The sequence below is a fragment of the Botryllus schlosseri genome, chromosome 8 (assembly GCF_051294905.1).
Source record: "Botryllus schlosseri isolate E-star chromosome 8, Bs_hap1, whole genome shotgun sequence".
NCBI lineage: Eukaryota > Metazoa > Chordata > Ascidiacea > Stolidobranchia > Styelidae > Botryllus > Botryllus schlosseri.
In genome coordinates, this window is record NC_137243.1 from 10331903 (window position 1) to 10354083 (window position 22181).

Below are 22181 nucleotides of genomic sequence, written 5' to 3' on the forward strand. Positions count from 1 at the left end.
ATCTGACCATCTGTGCTGAGAGAGGAATAAAAATGAATAGTAACATAAATCAATTACCAATATTATTGACGGAATTCAGTCATCAACTTGAAATTTGACCACCATACGGGGTTGTAAGTAGGGCTGGGAACAATGATTCGAGTACTCGAATCTGAATCGACTATTTATTTTACTGATTCGAGTCGAGTAGCAAAAGACGATTTTTTCAAGTACTGAAATTATACGCTCCTCGCTACTGAAAGTTATTTTATCAACGAGAATTATGGTTTCGATACTATTTCCACTGTGGAAGCCTTGAAACCTTGATTGGCCGTATCGCAGTATACGAGACATACAGTACAAAGCTACGACCGTTACTGGAAACATTTCCGAAGCCATGATTATCCCACAACATTGTCACAAAGTGCAATGAAATCGGTATAGTCGCAGGAATACCAAGGTATCTTAAATGTGACGGAAAACAGGCATTATATTCTTTGTGGCGGCACAAAAGGTACATATTTGACCTTTGACATATTATATGTTGTTGTGACGTCATAATGAGTGATGCTCGAATACTCTACTCGACCCGAAGCATAATACGTGATTCAGAACCGAATCACTCAGGTACTCGATTTTGCCCAGCCCTAGTTGTAAGACCAACATTTGGAGTGGGAGGACAAATTGCTGTTTTGGTCCTGATCCCACGCTAACATGGTGTATAAGCGGATTGCGCTGGCGGCAGGTCCAAATGTTGAGTAAAAAATTATGAAGTAACGATTGGCGCTCGTTCCAAGTAGAGTCATAAGAGAATAAGATAAAATGAACATAAAATTCTGCCTTCCTCGTAATACGGATATGGCTTGTTGCTGTTACGAGAAACGGCAAAGAACGGTTCGGTAATGATATATAGCAGCAGTTGTTGATTTGTATTGCTTCGTTGTGGAAATCCTAATGTTTCATTTAACGAGTACAAAATTCCAAATCTTTGTCCTTTGTACGTATGTATACGTACATATGCCTACTGCTCGCCAAGCATCAACGGTCAAACTGCGTTTAACTAAGCATCATCAGACATCAATAGCCAAGTTACTATTTGAAACTAGGCAAAGTGGTGATTATTATCCAGTTGTGACGTAGAGGCGTTTCGAGGGTATTGATAACCAGATATGCAGCATGTCGGATGTTCTTAATCACAGTACAATTTAGCCTACATCCAATATCTATTTACCATGTGCGGATACTTCTTACGCAATGACGAGCAAAGATAATACTTCTGACGTAATAATGTGCAGTGGCGTTTGAAAATGAGACGTTTGTGCTATAACTAACCTGGTATAATATCGCTTCCTTGTTCAGGACAGTTCACAGTGTTCAGTTTATGTCATAGTCCTTGCACAAATAAAAAGTAATCGTTCTTTCACAAAGAAATCGATTAGATATGGGAAGTAGTCGACTACGATTACGATTACTTTGGAATTTTTTCGAATGTAATCGATTGCGATTACGATTACTTCAAAATGCTGTAATCGTCGTAATCGATTACGATTACTAATCGCGATTACCCCATGTCTGCTATGGACAATTAAACCTATACGTATCAGCATTAGCGCAGTTCTTTTCGGCCAAGGGTTTCTCGCTGCCGATCATTCTGGCACATTGCTTGGAGTCGCATGTTACATGGCCTAAAACTTTATATCTTGGTGCGTCGTGGCCAGACATGGGGTGATTACTTCATGAATGTAATCGATTGCGATTACGATTACTTCTGAATTACGCGACTACGATTACGATTACGATTAAAGCAAAATCAGGAAGTAGTCGATTACGATTACGATTACATTGGAAAAGTAATCACGATTACTCACGATTACATTTATTTTGCACCTTAGTAGTTATATTGGAAGACAATACATGGATTGCGCTGAAAAGGCCTAATGAGATAACAACTTTCTTTAAAAAAGATGCGACATTTGCTTGTTACGTCATAATGAGCCCATTGCCCATTTTAGAGGACTATTTATCGCACCCAACGATTTGCATTCTTGCCAGGTCCATAACTGCCGCACCCCAAATTCCTAAATAGGTCGGGGAGCGTGCTCGGAGGAGACTCAATTGATTTCGTAAACTAACGAAAATTATAGAGTATTTTCGAGAGATTTCATTAACTTGAAAATTCTCTTTGAGATTTGTGATATAAATGTCTCTAGATAGCTTGATTTTGAAGTGCATACATCTCCCCCTCAAGAAATAAAGCATGCATAATTCATAGTAATAGACATTTAGGTGCCAGTCAATACCGCGCCCCGACACACCAAAAGCCATGCAGTTTTGGCCAACATGCGACTCCACAAAGTGTGCTACTAAAGAAAGACATTGGCCGAGACTTATTGTATGCGTCCATTGTCAATATTCGCACTGGGTGGGCGTGACAAACAGTCCGGTTCTTCAAATCTGAGCTCACGATGCAAATGCCACCCGGGCACCCTCAGAGCATTAGACATGACAATTTGTGTGTGCGCCTCACGCAAGTTTTTCTTTTAGTCTGCTACGTTTGGGCCAATACAATATCTTTTGACTATATAACAGACCGGAGGTCACGAATTAACAACATACAATAAAGTAATTATTGCAAAATTCCAGGTAAATCTGGACTGAGATAGGATTAAAAATGCGATATAATGCAATTACCAATATTATTAACGAAATTAAATCGGGGGCTGAGATAGGATTAAAATGCAATATAATGCAATTACCAATATTATTACCGAAATTAAATCTTCAATTTGAAAATTGACTACCGTATGGGGGCCCAAGAGCAACGTTTGGAGTGGGGGACGATTTTGCTGTTGTGATCCTGATTCTAAAGCTACAACCAGGGCCGTAACAGCACTTCGTCAGGCCCCCCCAAAAAAACGTTGGTCTTGGGCCCCCCATAGGGTGATAAACCTAACTTATGGGGGGCTTCGCCCCCCAGACCCCCCTCAGGCTGTACGCTGTTTACCGCTACATGTCATCTACATTGGGTGTCCGTTTCGTGAGTCAGCTTTTCTTGGCTGGCCGCGCGAAGCGCGAAGAAATTTCTATAATTCATGACTGAATCGGTCAATATGATCGGGAATTGCATATATATTGCTATTAATTTTTACCCTCTCTCTGCTCACGTAATCTGATTTACCGGCACAGCTGAGTGAGGTGTGTTTGGAAAGGTAGGAACCCTCAATAATAGTTAAACATCTCCGGATGTATACCCGTTGACAGAAACGAAACAGCACTTCGTCAGGCCCCCAACAAAACTTGAGTCATGGGCTTCCATTAGGTGATAAACCGTCCCCCATCACCTGGTTTACTTTTCCCACGAAGTTATAGTGGTACCGCTTCGTGAGCCAGCGCCATTCGCGAAAATTTTCGATAATTCATGATAAATCGGTCAATAAGATCGGGAATTGCATATATATTGCTATAAATTTCTTGTCCTCTCTACTCATATTTACCGGTATAGCTTAGTGAGGTGTCTTCGAAACTGTAGAGCCCGTAAATAATAATTAAACATATTCGGGCGGGCGTACCCGTTGGTATGACTTCGTTACATGATGTTATTTCGTGACCTCCTGTCTGCTATATCAAAAAAATATAGAATCGCCCAAACGTACTAAACTAAAAGTACACACGATTTCAAATTGGTATTTCTTCATTGCTATATAACTTTTCTCTGCGGGATGGTATTTGTCTTGTGAGGTTCAGGTTGCCAAGACATTCGGCGCCAGTCATTCAGGCGCCTATGGACAATTAAACCTATATGTAATTTGTATATATAACGAAGTTTTCGGTCAGTATAAGGGCAGTCCAATTCGGCCGAAGTTTTCTCGCTGCCGATCGTTCTGGCACACTTCTTGGATTCGCATATTGCATGGTCTGAAACTTTATACGTCTTGGTTCGTCGTGGCGCGGTAATGGCCAACGCTGATGTGCCCATTTCTGTAAATGTTGCGTTTTTTTTCTTGGGGGAAAAGTACCCAATAATAATGAAATTTGGCAACTTGAAATCGCGCACAGCGCGAAAAAATTTTGAAAAAGTTGCACAAATTTTCAAAAAATACTCTAAAATTTATGCTAATTCATGAAATAATTTTGGGCCCCCTTCGAGCTCGGCCCCCCCCATTGGGGGGTTTGGGGTGCGGCAGTTACGGCCCTGGCTACAACCCACACTAACATGGTATATAAGCCGATAACTATGACGGCAGGTCCAAATGTTCAGTAAAGAATTGTGAAATAGCGATTGGCGCCCGTTTAGAGTAGAATCATATCAGAATAAGAGAAGGTGAACATAAAATTCTGCCTTCAACTTAATACAGATAATGTAATGCAAGCTGCCATTACGAGAAACGGAAAAAAACGGCTCGGTTATGACAGGCCTATATATCAACAGCTGTTGATTTTTAATGCTTCGTTGTGGAAACCGTGATGTTTTATTTGACGAGTGCAAAATTCAAACCTTTGTCTGGTGTACGTTCGTACCACATAGGCCTACTGCTTGCCAAGCAGCAACAGTCAACTGCGTTTCACTGAGCATAACCAAACATCAATACAAAAGTTGCTATTTTAAACTAGGTAGAAAGGTGATTAATTATCCTGCTGCGAGGTAGTGGCGTCTGTAATGTATTGATGACCCGATATACTGCACGGTGGCTCTTCTTACAATCACACTACTGTACACCGAATATCTATTCATTATATGTGGATACTTCTGACGCAAAGACGAGCAAAGCTAATAGGCTACTTCTGACGTAATAATGAGCAGTGGCATTTGAAAATCAAACGTTTGTGCTCTCAATAACTTGTTCAGTGTTCACGAATGTTCAGTTTATGTCACAAGTAATCGTTCTTTCACAAAGAAATCGATTAAATATGGGAAGTAGTCGATTACGATTACGATTACTTCGGAATTTTTTCGAATGTAATCGATTGCGATTACGATTACTTGAAAATGCTGTAATCGTCGTAATCGATTACGATTACTAATCGCGATTACCCCATGTCTGGTGTAAGGCACCAGCAATAAATTATTGCCCTTCCAAAGGGAGGCTTATCCTAGCTGATTGGTTATCTCTAATTCGTTCGTCACTGCAAACCGCACATAAAACCTCGTGATCGTTTTTAGATGGGACATTTACCACGTACAATCCGATATCGGGTTCGATTGGTGACGTTCTCTCTTCTCTGTTGTCAATCCAATTCAAAGCGGACTACCAGAGTGGCGGAACAGACTACCTGTCTCCCGAGTGGGAAATTTGCGCATGTGAAAATGGCGCGGATTGTGACTTTGACACTCGCGTCACGAGCGCGGGAAGGCTGCATGTGAGTTGATTTAGAGACGTAACCCGGTCTGCCTCTGTGGATAACGATTAATTTTCGAATTTGATCTTTGCTATATATTAATTCTTACATGACAGCATTATTACAATAGATTTCATCACTTTATTAATTTTGGAGTTGGTGGCCGCAATAAAAGCGAACTTGTCATCGCTAAACATTTCTTGTTTCGACCATAACATTACATTTCTATAACATATAATCATCATTTGGCACAAAATGACTGGGTATTGACAGCATCGCTAAACGCCTATCGTAGGCGCAGTGCATATGGTAATTACTAGGGCCATTTTTATATGACCTAAAAAAATCAAATATATGACTTTATTTTTGGGAAAATATGATTTTATATAACTTTATGCGAAAATCGTGTATTTTTACATGTAACCAACGTCACTCATGAAACTGACGAGTAAAACATGAACAACATAACAGTAATACGCATCCATTTTTATTTTAAACCACTTTTGTAGTAGTTTCATGTAGTGTGGAATGTTGGAGTCTTTAAAGTTACGATTGGACGTAAAAATGACTTTAGTAAGGAAAATGAGCGCTCCACAGACGCTGATGTGGATTGACACTTTGCAGTTTTGCATACAGCGCTGGTGAAATGTCTTGTCTTAGTAGCTCCATAATTTGTTTCACATCGTTTTTGTGCAATCGCCTCTTAATGTAATTTTTGAGCTCAAGCGGATCTTTTCCGAATTCGAGGGCAATTTGATCAGCATGAGCCTCTTTGATAGTGTACGTTACATTTTCAGTATCAAGTTCGAAATATTGTTGTAGTGTAGGCATATTTCTGTTAACTCGTCAACTTTGGATCATTCACTGAATCCTTGACGCTCTTTACAAAAACTCCTTCAGCTTCCCATGCGTTGACTATTTCTTTCACTTGTGGAAGTCTCTGAACTTCAAATGACGTCCCACTTCAGTGCACAGAAGTAAAACAGATTGTGTAACAACACAATGCAATGGGTGACCTCATAATGCAATGTGTGACCTCGTAGGACTGCGACTGTAATGTTATGTAGGCTAACCTTACAGTTTGCCTTCGTTCAATCGGAAGTTGCCTTACTTTCTTAGTGCGTAATTGCTTCAATTGGCACTTTTTATTTAAAGTATACAACAATATGACTTTTTAACTCAAATATGACCTAACAAGGAAAATATGACTTTATATGACTTTATAACTTTCTTAATATACCCCATATGGATGCGGTTTTTGCGTTAAAATTGATTTCACGACTTACTGATGCATAGAAAAAAATATGACTTTAATGACTTTAAATGGCCCTAGTAATTACATTTGTAAATCGCGTGTTTTAAATATGCCGGCCACCGACAAATCTGTTGTTCACGTCATTCGAAAAATTGAACATCGAGCGATAATTTACTGTTCATCGAGTGATACGATACTTATGCAGTAGTTATGTAGTTATCATCACACAATTTACAATCCTGTATGCGTTCATTCAAGCTATAATATTGTGATATTCTCGCAACGTTTCGATCATGGACAGTCGAATCTCGCTTGCCTATATATCGGTGGTTTTCAACCTGGATATTTTGACCCCCTGGGGTCTTTTGTCTTATTCTGGGGTCGCGAATGGGCTGGCATTTTAATTTAGTGATTAGCCTCCCAACTATAGGCCGTGCGTACGGAGTATGTGCGGGCGAAAGTGCTTATCTTTTTAGTAATCAGCTTCTCAAATAAGCCATGAATAGGTATGAGTGAAGGTGGTGATGGACATTTTTTAGTTATCAGGTTACTAAATTTAGCGGTCGGCCGCGCAACCTTTTCAATTCGGAATTTGTCTCGCTACCATAACAAAAGTGGAGAATCACTGCTATAGATTGATTTGCCTGCCGAATATGCGTTCTCATAAAGCCGCACTGAAGTCCTTACGATCAGATTATTCGAATCTGAGCGCGTACACGCGAATTCGAACAAACTATTTCGTTTTACAGGTATCCGGTTGCAAATGTTCCGAGGCGTACGACGGGACCATGTGCCAGAACGACAGAGATAATTGCTTGAGTGAAAACAGTTGTTTCGAGGGCGTGAAATGTTTTGATTATCTTGCCCCTCTCCATGGGTATTGGTGCGGAGAATGCCCGGACGGATACCGAGGCGACGGAGTTACGTGTTTAGGTACGTTACAGGCTATCTGAAATGATAAGTACAAACTACTTTACACAGATAAGATATCTGGAGATCTGCTAAATTATAACGTTCGCATTGGCATTCTATCCACCCAGGACTAATGAATGACAATATTATTACAAAAATTGTCAATCTACAACCGTACTAATTCACGAAACCGCATGTAGCTCTTTTTCAATCCGTCAATCATAGACGATACTAAATGTGTGGATGTGAATAAATTACAAACTAACTCCGCTTCGAACGCAAGACCTGCCGACAGGTGCCCGGCCATGTATAAGAAGCCTTTGTCCCTCAATTACTATCAGATAAAATCATCTCTTCTTTGCTGTGTTGATGGACTTCAGATTAAGGTTTCCGACGTAGCCCCACGCAGTGATACCTCTGATCGTCTGACACTTCTAGTGTAAGGATGTGGCCAAATCCCTGGAGGCCTGGACGCATCATAGGGCTCCGAACATAGTATTTTATCGATTAGAAAAGTTGTTACTATATTTAACGGTTGATTCCTAGGTATTATGTCACCAGACACTTTTTATAGAATTTGATAAATTTCTGTTGATATACAATGTTCTTTCCATTTCTCTACTAGTTGCTGACGATTACCCCTGACGTGTATCAGCCGGGTTCATTTCAATATGAAAATGAACTTGAAGAAGCTCTTCAAATTTATGTCTATTTCCGACTTTGTCAACCGATGATACGACCGTTCAAGGGCCAGAGTTTAAGTAATATTCTGCGTTTATCGGCTCTGGTCTCATCTAAAACATTTTATGGATACATTGTAATGGGACAACACAGTTCAGCTAGAACAGCCCCCCCATATACAAATAAAACGCTGTTATATGGAATGGAAAACAAACGTAAGATTATTATCATCATTGCAGAAAACTCCCCCGAGCCGGTATTGGAGAATGGCGGCGTCTGGATAGATGGTTTCGAAGACTTCATGCGAATTGAGTTTGAATGCGATATTGGATACTGGTTAATCGGAGCAGACGTAATCATATGCCATGACTTCGACTTTGACGCTCCGACATGCGAAGGTTTTTAAAGGAATCTAGATCTTATTGTGAACAAATTTGGTTAACCTCGCGAATTACAGATGTAAACGAATGCGCATACAATCCGTGCCATCAACAAGCATCTTGTCAGAATATCGCCGGGAGCTTCCTGTGTATTTGCAACGAAGGATTTATAGGCGACGGGATAGATACATGCAAACGTATTTTGGTTTTCGTAAACGCGAGGTAATAAGACGCGTCTAACCTCATTTTGCTCAATTCCAGCATTGTTACACATCGAATACTTCAGCTGCAGAAAAATAGACAGCAACTCTATTCAAGTCAATTGGCAAATAAGACCCAAGGATTCCTCAAGTGTAGATCAGGTATTGGTACTGTTGGCACAATTGTAAAATGGACAATGATAATATCAGAAGTATACATATTTTATCTCAGATAATTGTGACGTGGTCGGAAGCAGATAATTTCACATACGAAACACAGGAGGGCTTGAATGATTACAACAACGAATTTGAAAACTACGAGGACAAAGTGAATTCTATCCATGTAGGTTTAGAAGCCATGAATCCATCGTTCTCAAGTATATGTAATACGTGGAAATAATGCTAATTTTACATAGTCGGATGACTTCTCACTGGAATACCAAATATTGGGGAAAGACCATACCTCGTATGTTGCCACTGGTTTAAAACCGGACACGTTCTACCTTTTGCGACTCAGACTAACGATATCTGATGGACTCGTGGAGAACCCAATACGGATGTGCTGGAAATCCACGGGAAGTGAATGTAAGCCCACGCGAAGTAATACATTCCAATACTATGCTATTTGAATTTTCAAACTCATCTCACTGCCTTCAGGCGAAGTTGCGCGTATCCGATTTCAGGAGTTGCTATTGTTACTTGTAATCTCGCCATGCCTGTAGTTCATTGACGTATGACTCATCTACAATATCGAATATATTTCTAGTGCCGCATCCGGCCGAGAATTTCAAGGTTGTCCAGAAAGGCGGAGATTACTTGTCACTGTCATGGGAACGTCCTAAGGTCACAAATGGACCGATACTTGGGTATGCAATAGAATACAGACAAGTATCACCGTGCGTTGGAACCGAGTGTTTCGAGAAAATGAACAAGGAGGTATGTCTAGTAAACAATTCTATTAGGAAAGATTTTAATGTCCTCTGTACAGTGTACACTTTTCAGGATTAACCTTTTCATTGACATTCAACCTAGCAGGCAGCAGTTTCCTCACTCCTGATTAGGGCTGAGCAGACTCGAGTAACTGTGTGATTCGATCTTTAATCGATTATTAGGCTCGAGTCGAGTATCACTTATTATGACGCCGGGTTGTAATGACTCGAGTCAATTTATGTATTGACTCGACTTGTAGCAACTCAAGTCATTGCGCATGACTCGGACCCAGTCATATGACGCGAGACCGGGTCTACCAAGACAGGCATTTCATTGTAATTTCGACGAATAGTAAAGTTATCACTCTAATATTATTTCATCGATCAGTACTGGTGCTTGAAAATGCTACCAGAAACTGTGAAAAGTGGGGAAAATGTGTATATTATGAATGAGAAGCATTCGATATCACCGAGCAGAGTCGTGAAAAGTGGGTTTCACATGACATTAACTGAACAGTCAATACAATGACTTGGACTCGGACTCGAGTCAAAACACGATGACTCGGACTTCCGTTGTATAACGGGCCGCATTTTAACAACAAAAGACGCTGCGGGCCGCAGAACATTATTTCCGTGTATTCGTGGGCTACTATTAAATTTAGGCTACTGTTGCCCACTTACCAGTCGTATACTGGCGTTTAGTACATTTTCATGCATTCCAAAGCATTAACGGACAGAGTTCGTAAGTTTGCATTTTTTTGTGAGAATGTTATCTTCCAGCGGCGCAAGTATATCCCGTCATTGAGCGTGCATTGCATTACTTGCCAAGTCGGTATATGCTAGGGTTGGCATACGTCCGGAATTTCCCGGACATGTCCGGAATTTCACTTTTAAAACTGCGTCCGGGAGGAATTTCTAAAATATGCCTAAATGTCCGGAATTTTGAAGTAAGCTCATAATTTTTTCCTAAATCAACATAAACAATATTAATTTTGGGCAGATTTATGCTACATGGAATTTTTCTTCGCGCTCAGCGCGATTTAGTAACGCATATATTGAGTTTAATATGGGGACTACCACCCTCGCAAAAACTGCGATAACAAATAATCCAAAATAACATTAAGTTACAGAAATGAGTTTAATTGTAATCGCAATTACAAAATAAAAGTATATTCATAGAGTCGGTTTAGGCTATGACTTAACGATGTACAGGATAGCGTCAAGATAAGATAGCGTAAACCGACAAGATAGCGTAATGGTGAAGCGTCCGGCTTCTTGGTCGGTACTCGGTAGGTCGTGGGTTCGATCCCTAGCAGGGTCAGACCAAAGACATGATTAGTAACGCTGATATCCATGACTTCCCCGCTTGACGCATTGTGATGGTATGGCGGGGTGGTGCAAGACTTAGAAAGCCGTACAAGGCTATATCTGGATCTTCCTTGTCCAGCGGGATATGCTTGTTGACATAATTCATTCAAATCATTTTACGACCAGATGCATAGTAAGCCCTCAGATTTTGCATCGCTTACTCTTCTATCGGCTCAAGATCAGTGTTTATTTGGGCGGGAGTGGGCTGGAAAAGGTGGCTTCGGCCCTGGTTATAACTTACAACACCCAACCACACACTCCTGAAGCTGAACCGGATTGTGATCACCTCTAGTCGATGGACAAAGCTTTGCTATTGTGGCGTCATATTGACCCACAATGTGCTCAAACCTCTTTTTGAAATCCGCTAGTGGGCGCCAAAGAGCGTCCGGAATTTGTGATCCAAAAATATGGTAACCCTAGTATATGTGCCTTCAAACCCTTTCACCAGAGAACCGAAGTCTCTGTTTCAATGCGTGAGCGAGCAACTATAAAATTACGGTCACTTTTTCGCTTCAGAGGCCATTATCACTTTGAGCTCTCAGTGATTTGAGAGGAAGTCTGGCGTTCGGGTCATTTCTGAACAAACCAATCTACCCTACTCCTTTCTTCCATGGATGGGGCCATGCACCAATACAGAGAGAAGTCAGCTTTGTTAAGTTGATCTTTTTCGCTGGCCCTTACCCGCGTTTGTCCTCCCAGCATTTCCACTCTGATAAAAAGCACCCAGATAATAATTAGCTATGTAATGTCTGGGGAGTCAGTAGATTCGTGTCCGATGCTTGGCTAAAGTAGTCTACGTGTCAACGTATTTCAGAACATTCGATGATAGATCGACTAAAATTGCTGTTGCTCTTCTGGTCACGGTTCAATCAGACAACTGTAGCTTCAAAATTTTTCAGGTGATGTTGTCGTTGCTGTTAAGTTCCGGAAACAACGAATTTGGCACAGTATGTTAAAGTTTTATTGAAATCACACCTTCTCTGGCAAATTTCATGGGTTTAGCGATATTCCAAGCAATTTTGAACCATGCGTCATCTGTAACATCGTCGACAATTTTAACAATGCCTCGAAATATAGATTGGTGGGCTTAACACCTAGCTAGCAATGTTTTTTTCTAACATCAGGCGATACGTATAACTTCAGAAAAAAGTGTCGTGATATAATTTTAAGCTTCTACGCTTCGTTACGAAAACTGTTATTCGACAAATATGTCACATCGGTTATCCATTTATATCTGAGAAAGCAAATTGATTGTTCCACACAGAGTTATAAACCCAGTTCCCGCCATTTAATTTCCCGTTCCTTGTTCTTGTATCTGAGTTAAACACTCTTCAAAAGTGTACTCTACAACGGAATTCTCTTTATGTAACATCGTGCCAGTAACAATTGCGTTTATAATGAAAGATGTCGCGGGCCGCAAAATAAACGTCTGCGGGCCGCGGGTTGAGAACCCCTGGTCTACTCAGTGACTTGGACTCGTTGGTGAATTGAAAATGACTCGACTTGACTCGAGTCCAAACTATAAAAGTGAGATTGACTTGTGACTGGGAACCTTGTGACTTGGTTACAACCCTGTTATGACGTCACAGCAATATGATGACATGTAAAGTTCAAATATGTACCTTTTACGCGAAAACAAAGTTGATATTTTCGGTTCTACACCACATTAAAAATGATATGGTAGTTTTTAGACCGTGTGTATTTCATTTCACGTTGTGACAATGCTTTGGAGTGACCTCGACATCACATATATGAAATTGTTCGTTGTGATTCGTATACTGCGATACGACCAATCGAGGTTTACATCTTGCCACTGAAAATATTATCAAAATTAATATTCTCGTTAATAAATGAACTCTTAGTGACGAGGAGCGTATCATTTCCGTACTCGACAAAGTTGTTTCCCACTAATCGACCCGAATTATTAGAATTCATACTCAATTCAGATTCGCGTGCTCAAATCGTTGTGCGCATCCCTACTCCTGATCGCAACGAACAAGAAATTACCGTACTGACTGTATATGATGTTGTTTGTGCACAGGTGCCAGGAAATGTATTCGAGACCATGATTTCTCAACTCAACTCTACAGAGTCTTACGAACTCACAATCGCCACTGTTAACACAGAAGGAATCAGTGAATATTCATCTCCAATTACAGTTCAAACAAGTGAGAAACAATTGATAGATAGGTGTACTAAGAGTTATAATTTAATTTCGTTGATTTCTAAAGCAGGAACAAAGTCGATCCATGATGTACTGAGACTGGATGATGAAATGCCAAATGACAATATTCCTGCAATCTGCTTCACGGTCAAGTTCATTCTACACATCTCCTGGCCTGAGCATCCTGCGCAGCATAGATTGCTTGAGCTAAATCTGAAAAATATGGTATGGTGTATAGTTAATTAGTCATTGAGACATTCCAATCATTACTGCTGTCTAATACTTTTGATACACTTGGTGAAGTATAGAATATCAAAAAATTTCAACAAAATATGATGCTTCCTCTTATATTAGACAAGCACTGCAAAATATAGATTTCTAATTTTAAGCCATTGTTTGTATTATATTTATGCCGATACTGAATGATCTGTGAGACTACTCCTGAATTAAATGGAAATATTGCTCCAGATACAAAGTTCATTGAGTGAATCTGGTTCTCTGTACGTGAAGAATCTCATTATCAGTGAAGTAGACGATCACACAAGTGTATATGCACAGATCTGGTTTGCGAACACTTCAAGTAAGTTTGAAATTTTTTCAATCTAAATTTAGTTATTGACACTTGAGATTAGTATCATTAATGTGACACTAATTCGAAATTTATATTGCCACAGATTTTGAGTATTCACTGTACAGTTTTTGGAAAATCAAGAGATTGATAATACAAAACTCAATTGCTGATCCATGGATGCAAAATCTTGTTCATGCTTCAGTTAATGTTTCTGGTGAGTATCGATGTTCATTTGCTATTTCTCTGAATAGGAAAAAAATGCAAAAGTAAACTAGAGGTATATGAGACATCTTCCCAATTACCGGGGTTGTAGCCACGTCGCAAGGCTATGAGGCACAGGTAATTCTCTGATTTCAAATTTTGACTCAAGCCGACTCATTGAGTCAAGTTCAAGTCATCATACGAGAGATTGGGACGAGTTCAAGTCATATTTTCAGTAACGAGTCGCCTAAGATTCATTTTTTTATGATCTTCCTCTGACAGCATTTAAAGTAGGCTACCACATTCAACATGAGGCATATCTCTTCCGCACTTGATAATGAAAAAGATAGAATAGGCATATCCACAGTCTTCTGACTTCTTGTACGATTTAAATCGAACTGCTATAGTTTACACATTTATATTGCTCATCAACAATTGGTGCAGGCAGAAATTGTATGGTGTGAATGTGTCAGTGGATTAGTATTGCAGCCTGTCAATTTGTCTGTGAGCGATGCAACGCCCATTTAAGATATAATTAACTTGATATTCGCTCCTCTATCAGAATTGATAGCAAATCAACTGTACTTCAGTCACCTTGCAAAATGCAATCAAGTCACCCTCAAAATACCGATGATTCGACTTGGCACGAGCCAAAATGTGCAATGACTTATGATTCGAAAATAGTGACTTGATATATAGGTTATAGGTAGGGATGGTGTGAACGTGAGGTTCACGTTATTGTTCTGTGTGTGAACCTCGGAAATTTAGAGGTTCGCGTTCACAACAGAACCTTGGTAGGTTCTGCACTGTGAACCTTTTTGGTAAATTGTAATTTGTACTTCATTATAAGATCTTTGGTTCAAGTTTATTGCATTTCAACTGCGGGTCACTCTATGCATGGCGCTTGCAGCATAAAAAATCAACACAAAACGAGCATGCACCATGACAACCTTAAAAGTTTTACTTGTTTTTTGTTACCAAAAATTTCTCGAAATATTCAGCTTTCCGTTTTGAATATTTAGTGACTCTCTGCTGTGAGCTTGACCAGCAATCACACAACATCACGAGCGATATACGTAGTCAGCGAATGATGCTTATTCAACCAATCAATGACATTGATATCGTTTTCTGATGTAAAATATCGAACGGGCGTACGAGGTCAATCTTGACTTCATATCTTTACTGTATCATTAAAACCAAATTCGTTCGATTAAGGTGCTGGCAATTGCTATATAACTTGTTGTTTATGGTATCAGTAGCGAGTATAGAAACCCGTCTTACACTCTGCTCAACATCAATGTAGCAATATTCAGACTCCGAACACATTAGTAGTATAGTAGATCGGTCGCGAATCGCCATTGGTTCTTATGGGCCCGCTCGTGACTTGCCGCGAAACTCGTGTTGGTGACCACACCCTTTTAGACCCCCTATCGCTGGTGACTTGCCATTGTTTCTTATGGGATCTCTGGTGACCCCACCCTTTCAGGTATTGGTCTCGCTCATGACCTGCCGTGAAAACTCGTAGTGATGATGGTACCCTTTCAGACCCCCTATCGCTCGTGATGTGCCAATGGTTCTTATGGGATCTCTGGTGATGTGTCATTGTTTCTTACGCGGTCTCTGGTGATGTGCGATTGGTTCTTATGGGATCTCTGGTGATGTACCATTGTTTCTTATGGTATCTCTGGTGACGACACCCTTTCGGGTATAGGCTGTGTCGGTGATGTGCTTGTCATGTATTCTTACGGGATCTGTGGTGATTCGCCATGTGTTCTTATGGGTGCGGCCGTGAATTGCCCTTTCGGGTATTGGCATCTCTCGCACGTCGTACTTTCGCATGTCGTGCTTTCGCGTATAGGTTGTGTTGGTGATTCGCCATGCGTTCTTATGGGTGTGGCGGTGATTCGTACTTTCGGGTATATACATCTCTCGACCGGTGTGGAATATGTATCAAGTAAATAGTCATGTGAATGAATCTTTGTTAATGTGTATATCGTGCCGCACAAACGGAAACGTGGCTTGTTGTGAGGATTAAGCAGTGCGACCTATATTTCGAATGACCTGCGCGCTGAATTGTTTCACGGCCAACCGCGTGCTACTATCGAATATTACACTATTCCATTCAGTGCGAAATAGTTTGCTAAATCTAGGAGTCACTTCCAAGGTAATATTTTGGTAATTAGTTTACCACAGAGCCGGCGTAGACGGCGATTCGAATATCAACAATAACCGCATTCACAAACTAACACTTCAAAAATGTGTGAAATAGTTTGCAAAACCCCGCGACCGCTGACAAGATAATGTCTCGGACATAACAATCTTTCGCGACTTGGTGTTACAGGCATATCGATCGCCCACGCGGTGAAATATTCGTGAGCATCACTCGCAGAATTATATTTTGGTAATTATTTTGTCACAGAGCCGGCGTAGACGACGATTCCAACACCAACAATAACCGTGCACACAAACTAACACTTCAAAAAAGGTGTGAAATATTTGTAAAATGCTACGATCACTCACAAGATAATGTCCCAGACATAACCATCATTCGTGACTTGGTGTTACATACATACCAATCGCTCACAAGGTAATATTTTGATAGTTTGGTACGGAACTTGATTTCACAAAAGGTGTGAAATATTTGTAAAATCCTACGATCACCCACAAGATAACACCTCAGACATAGTCATCTTTCACGACTTGGTGTCATAGCCATACCGATCGCCCACGCGGTGAAATTTTAGTAATCAGTTTGTCACAGAACTTGATTTCGCTGGTAAGATTTAATAAATACCGACTAACAGAACCATCAGTGTGGGTAACTTGAATAGCAACACTTTGTCACTTATTTCCGATGGGGAAATTCACTAAACCGTAGTACATTGTGCGATTTTGAAAAACAGATGTTTGCGCTTGCTTTTTGATATGTGTGACCCACTAACTACGTCCGCTTTGGAAACGCGATCTGTTGTGAGGATTTCGAACGCGCACTATCGTATCGATTATTACACTAATCCAGTCAGCACTATTACATTCAGGAGTATTCAGTATTCAGCAGTGACACAAAAAGCAACCAACAAATAACCACACTCGTAAATTAACACTTCAAAAAGTGTAAAATAGATTGCAAATCCCGCGATCGCTAACAAGATAATGTCTCGGGCATAACCATTTTAGTGACTTGGTGTTAAAGACATACCGATCGCTCACAAGGTAATATTTCGGTACTTAGTTTGTCACAGAGCCGTCGCAGACGGTGATTCGAATACCAACAATTTGACACTTTCTGGTGGTCGCTATATGTTTTGACACTTCGAACAGTGGCTGACTTTAGTTGCGCGATAAGAATTATGAGAATATTCAATCAATGTATCAATTTGCCAACTCGAAATGAAACTTACTACACAAACCAAGTTGATTCGTATCTGAATGTATTAATTCGGTACAATTCTAATTATTTTGAGAAATCTTTTCGTGATCTGTTGAATCGAACGTAACCTGAATATTACTGACGCCAACATTCACCCGCATCGGATCATTCACACATTCCACGCCGCTGTTTTAACACTTATAGAATCAATACCAACTATCTCTAACCCGATAATATTCAATCATTTTGGTAATTTGCCAACTTTAAATCCATTCGCGGGATGTACTAAAGGTAAATCCAAATAATCCAGAATGAAATATTTGGACTTTGACATTGCGCGAATTGAAATAGGTTTGACAAACATGACTACCAACTTTCACCCAGTCACATTTCAAGATTATACTTTGAAACAATCCTTGAAACTGACAACTCTATTCATGACTCCGTTTCCGTTTGTAAAATAGAGTTTCAGAAATACTATCGCGATATTTTAATGTGTTACTACACACAATCGAATCAGTCAATGAAATACCACCTGTTGTAAATATTTCTAACTTGACAACCACTTGTGCATACCGTGATCAAGTTGCGACGCGATGAGTTAAATCGGGATATTTCAATCTATTTGTCGAAACCTTGAACAAACTATCAGGTTATTTTTTGTTGTAATCGAGTGAACGGAAATAGTATTACGTCTCAACATTTTAACATCTTCCCATACACAAAAGAGTAAAATACAAAAAAACCTTGTCAAGTCAATCCGTTTGTAACTTACCCAACCAAAGCAAAAAGTATCCTTATGAAAAGTAGACAAGACTACGTGAGTAATCACCACAATCCAAAATCCATAGCAAGTTCGGTTGCATTCATAGTCCACCAACTCGTATTTTTATTCCACTTTAAAAGTCGTTACTATTCCGCAAGACAAAGAAATTACTATGTGGTATATTTTGTAAGACAAAAGTAATTACTTCTCAGTGTTGGCGACTTGAGATTAACATAATATGTTTGAGTATACGAGATTTGACAGTCTGACCATCGTAGTTGAGAATTCATTTCTTACAATCGAACACAGGTGTTATATCAAAAGTTATCATACTGTAAACATAAGGATTGACACATTGATTTGACGTATGTAATAGTTGATCACGACTTGATTATTAAATTATTCGCGTTAATTAGACCCGCGTTGTGTTGAAAGTTATGACAGTAACAAACTTTTCGGAAACGTTGTTATTAACATATTGATTTGTAAAACTATACTTGTCTGAAATGTTCTTGATTTGGAAGATATTCCGTGTTGGTACAAATCACTCTGCGTATTGCGGATATCAGAAAATATTTTACAAATGTAATTGTTTCCAGTACCCAAGATTAAAGATGAAACAACAATTTCGTTTGCTGATTAACAACCGGTACAATACTTTATCATCATAATCCGTGGTGAGAATTGAAACACTTTCGCGCATTACCCGGTGTCAAGATATCACACTAGGTGAATTGACATACCGCCGCTTGAATAATACCTAATCCGTTCGCACCATTTCACATACTTTGATCATTACAAAAGTAAATTGTGATATGTTTGTTAGATGCATCCGATTCAGTTAGAAATGTCTGGTGCACAACAATCGTAATATCAAAAAAGTACTTGCTACACTGTTATTTGCTAAACGTGTTTTGCATTGTTGTTCATTTGTAGTATTGATTGAAATTGTTCTTGAACCCTCAAATAATAATTCCTGACATGAAACCAAGCCGCTGAAAGTCGTTACCATCACGAAGATACAATGTGTACGATGTTTGTCAAATGTGTCCTACCTGGCCAACAGAAAACAATTTTCACTCACTCGAAATGAAACCAATGTGATGGTCTCCATTCGATATTTTGTTTGTGTCAAATACTTTGCAATGAACACATTTGCGTGGTTGAGCTTTACATCATCAAGCTGTTATTTGTAAATCAAGATTTCGGTAAACTTGTAAATGTATCGTTTAACTAACCCGCATTTAGTGATTGGGGAACATACCAGACGATACACATCCATCTCCGAAATACTGCATTGATCTTAATTTCCATCATCGTGATAATCGAAGTACATTTCTTTCGAATTCGTTACAACCGACTATGACATGATAAATTTTTGACAAGTTATGCTTAGAAGATTGGTTGCATATCGCGAAAAAAATAATATACCACTCATATTGATACTGTTACTCCATTGATCGATATTTTCAAACGAGTAAAATTTATTACTTGAGTTTTCCCGCTTAATGTAAATGAAAACTCAGCCGTCTTTTAACATCACAAAGACATTGATAAAAAGTAGGCAATCAAACACAACACTTTGTACGACCCTAATTATTGTTCCACACATCTCATTTCATACTAAGTGTATACGAAAGATATTCATGACACACGAAAATATTCGATATTCTCATGCTACGAACATACGCAATGATTGGTGACGCTTTCAAACTGTCTCGATATCACAAGAACTTTATTGTCTGAATGGGTGTTCATGTATCTTAATAATCAAATAGTTCAACACAGAACTAGTACTAACAGAAACATCAGAGTTGTTTACACAAAAGTTAAGTCCAGCACAATTGTGGTATCCATCCGAGTTTAGTTAACACAAATTTATTACAACGGAGCCACGTAAACTTTCGTGAAAGAAAAGCATACTCACTTCCAGAGGGTTATGTCAATGTCATAGCAGTGAATCAAAAATATTCCTAACCCTTTGCACACCGGTGACAAATCATACAACAAACATTTTTTGTGAGTCGAATTTCAATTTCAATCAATACTACAAATGAACAACAATGCAAAACACGTTTAGCAAATAACAGTGTAGCAAGTACTTTTTTGATATTACGATTGTTGTGCACCAGACATTTCTAACTGAATCGGATGCATCTAACAAACATATCACAATTTACTTTTGTAATGATCAAAGTATGTGAAATGGTGCGAACGGATTAGGTATTATTCAAGCGGCGGTATGTCAATTCACCTAGTGTGATATCTTGACACCGGGTAATGCGCGAAAGTGTTTCAATTCTCACCACGGATTATGATGATAAAGTATTGTACCGGTTGTTAATCAGCAAACGAAATTGTTGTTTCATCTTTAATCTTGGGTACTGGAAACAATTACATTTGTAAAATATTTTCTGATATCCGCAATACGCAGAGTGATTTGTACCAACACGGAATATCTTCCAAATCAAGAACATTTCAGACAAGTATAGTTTTACAAATCAATATGTTAATAACAACGTTTCCGAAAAGTTTGTTACTGTCATAACTTTCAACACAACGCGGGTCTAATTAACGCGAATAATTTAATAATCAAGTCGTGATCAACTATTACATACGTCAAATCAATGTGTCAATCCTTATGTTTACAGTATGATAACTTTTGATATAACACCTGTGTTCGATTGTAAGAAATGAATTCTCAACTACGATGGTCAGACTGTCAAATCTCGTATACTCAAACATATTATGTTAATCTCAAGTCGCCAACACTGAGAAGTAATTACTTTTGTCTTACAAAATATACCACATAGTAATTTCTTTGTCTTGCGGAATAGTAACGACTTTTAAAGTGGAATAAAAATACGAGTTGGTGGACTATGAATGCAACCGAACTTGCTATGGATTTTGGATTGTGGTGATTACTCACGTAGTCTTGTCTACTTTTCATAAGGATACTTTTTGCTTTGGTTGGGTAAGTTACAAACGGATTGACTTGACAAGGTTTTTTTGTATTTTACTCTTTTGTGTATGGGAAGATGTTAAAATGTTGAGACGTAATACTATTTCCGTTCACTCGATTACAACAAAAAATAACCTGATAGTTTGTTCAAGGTTTCGACAAATAGATTGAAATATCCCGATTTAACTCATCGCGTCGCAACTTGATCACGGTATGCACAAGTGGTTGTCAAGTTAGAAATATTTACAACAGGTGGTATTTCATTGACTGATTCGATTGTGTGTAGTAACACATTAAAATATCGCGATAGTATTTCTGAAACTCTATTTTACAAACGGAAACGGAGTCATGAATAGAGTTGTCAGTTTCAAGGATTGTTTCAAAGTATAATCTTGAAATGTGACTGGGTGAAAGTTGGTAGTCATGTTTGTCAAACCTATTTCAATTCGCGCAATGTCAAAGTCCAAATATTTCATTCTGGATTATTTGGATTTACCTTTAGTACATCCCGCGAATGGATTTAAAGTTGGCAAATTACCAAAATGATTGAATATTATCGGGTTAGAGATAGTTGGTATTGATTCTATAAGTGTTAAAACAGCGGCGTGGAATGTGTGAATGATCCGATGCGGGTGAATGTTGGCGTCAGTAATATTCAGGTTACGTTCGATTCAACAGATCACGAAAAGATTTCTCAAAATAATTAGAATTGTACCGAATTAATACATTCAGATACGAATCAACTTGGTTTGTGTAGTAAGTTTCATTTCGAGTTGGCAAATTGATACATTGATTGAATATTCTCATAATTCTTATCGCGCAACTAAAGTCAGCCACTGTTCGAAGTGTCAAAACATATAGCGACCACCAGAAAGTGTCAAATTGTTGGTATTCGAATCACCGTCTGCGACGGCTCTGTGACAAACTAAGTACCGAAATATTACCTTGTGAGCGATCGGTATGTCTTTAACACCAAGTCACTAAAATGGTTATGCCCGAGACATTATCTTGTTAGCGATCGCGGGATTTGCAATCTATTTTACACTTTTTGAAGTGTTAATTTACGAGTGTGGTTATTTGTTGGTTGCTTTTTGTGTCACTGCTGA

The 22181-nt window shown here is 39.1% G+C and overlaps 1 protein-coding gene and 2 long non-coding RNA genes across 5 annotated transcripts in view; 2 read left to right on the forward strand and 1 right to left on the reverse strand.

Annotated features, from left to right (window-relative positions):
* Positions 1–22181, reverse strand: part of LOC145445226 (uncharacterized) — a 186329-nt gene that overhangs the window by 96487 nt on the left and 67661 nt on the right. The gene's annotated exons all lie outside the window — the stretch shown is intronic.
* The window catches only part of LOC145445223 (uncharacterized), a 145368-nt gene that overhangs the window by 83990 nt on the left and 39197 nt on the right, over positions 1–22181 (forward strand). The gene's annotated exons all lie outside the window — the stretch shown is intronic.
* The window catches only part of LOC145445185 (uncharacterized), a 44356-nt gene that overhangs the window by 16532 nt on the left and 5643 nt on the right, over positions 1–22181 (forward strand). For all 3 annotated transcript variants that reach the window (XM_080323339.1, XM_080323340.1, XM_080323341.1), the window contains exons 3-14: positions 5141–5337; positions 7321–7504; positions 8404–8562; positions 8622–8741; positions 8806–8906; positions 8977–9087; positions 9161–9329; positions 9511–9680; positions 13083–13209; positions 13273–13430; positions 13674–13785; positions 13880–13990. In XM_080323339.1, the coding sequence (XP_080179465.1) occupies positions 5141–5337; positions 7321–7504; positions 8404–8562; positions 8622–8741; positions 8806–8906; positions 8977–9087; positions 9161–9329; positions 9511–9680; positions 13083–13209; positions 13273–13430; positions 13674–13785; positions 13880–13990 (1719 nt within the window). The remainder of the gene's footprint in view (positions 1–5140; positions 5338–7320; positions 7505–8403; positions 8563–8621; positions 8742–8805; positions 8907–8976; positions 9088–9160; positions 9330–9510; positions 9681–13082; positions 13210–13272; positions 13431–13673; positions 13786–13879; positions 13991–22181) is intronic.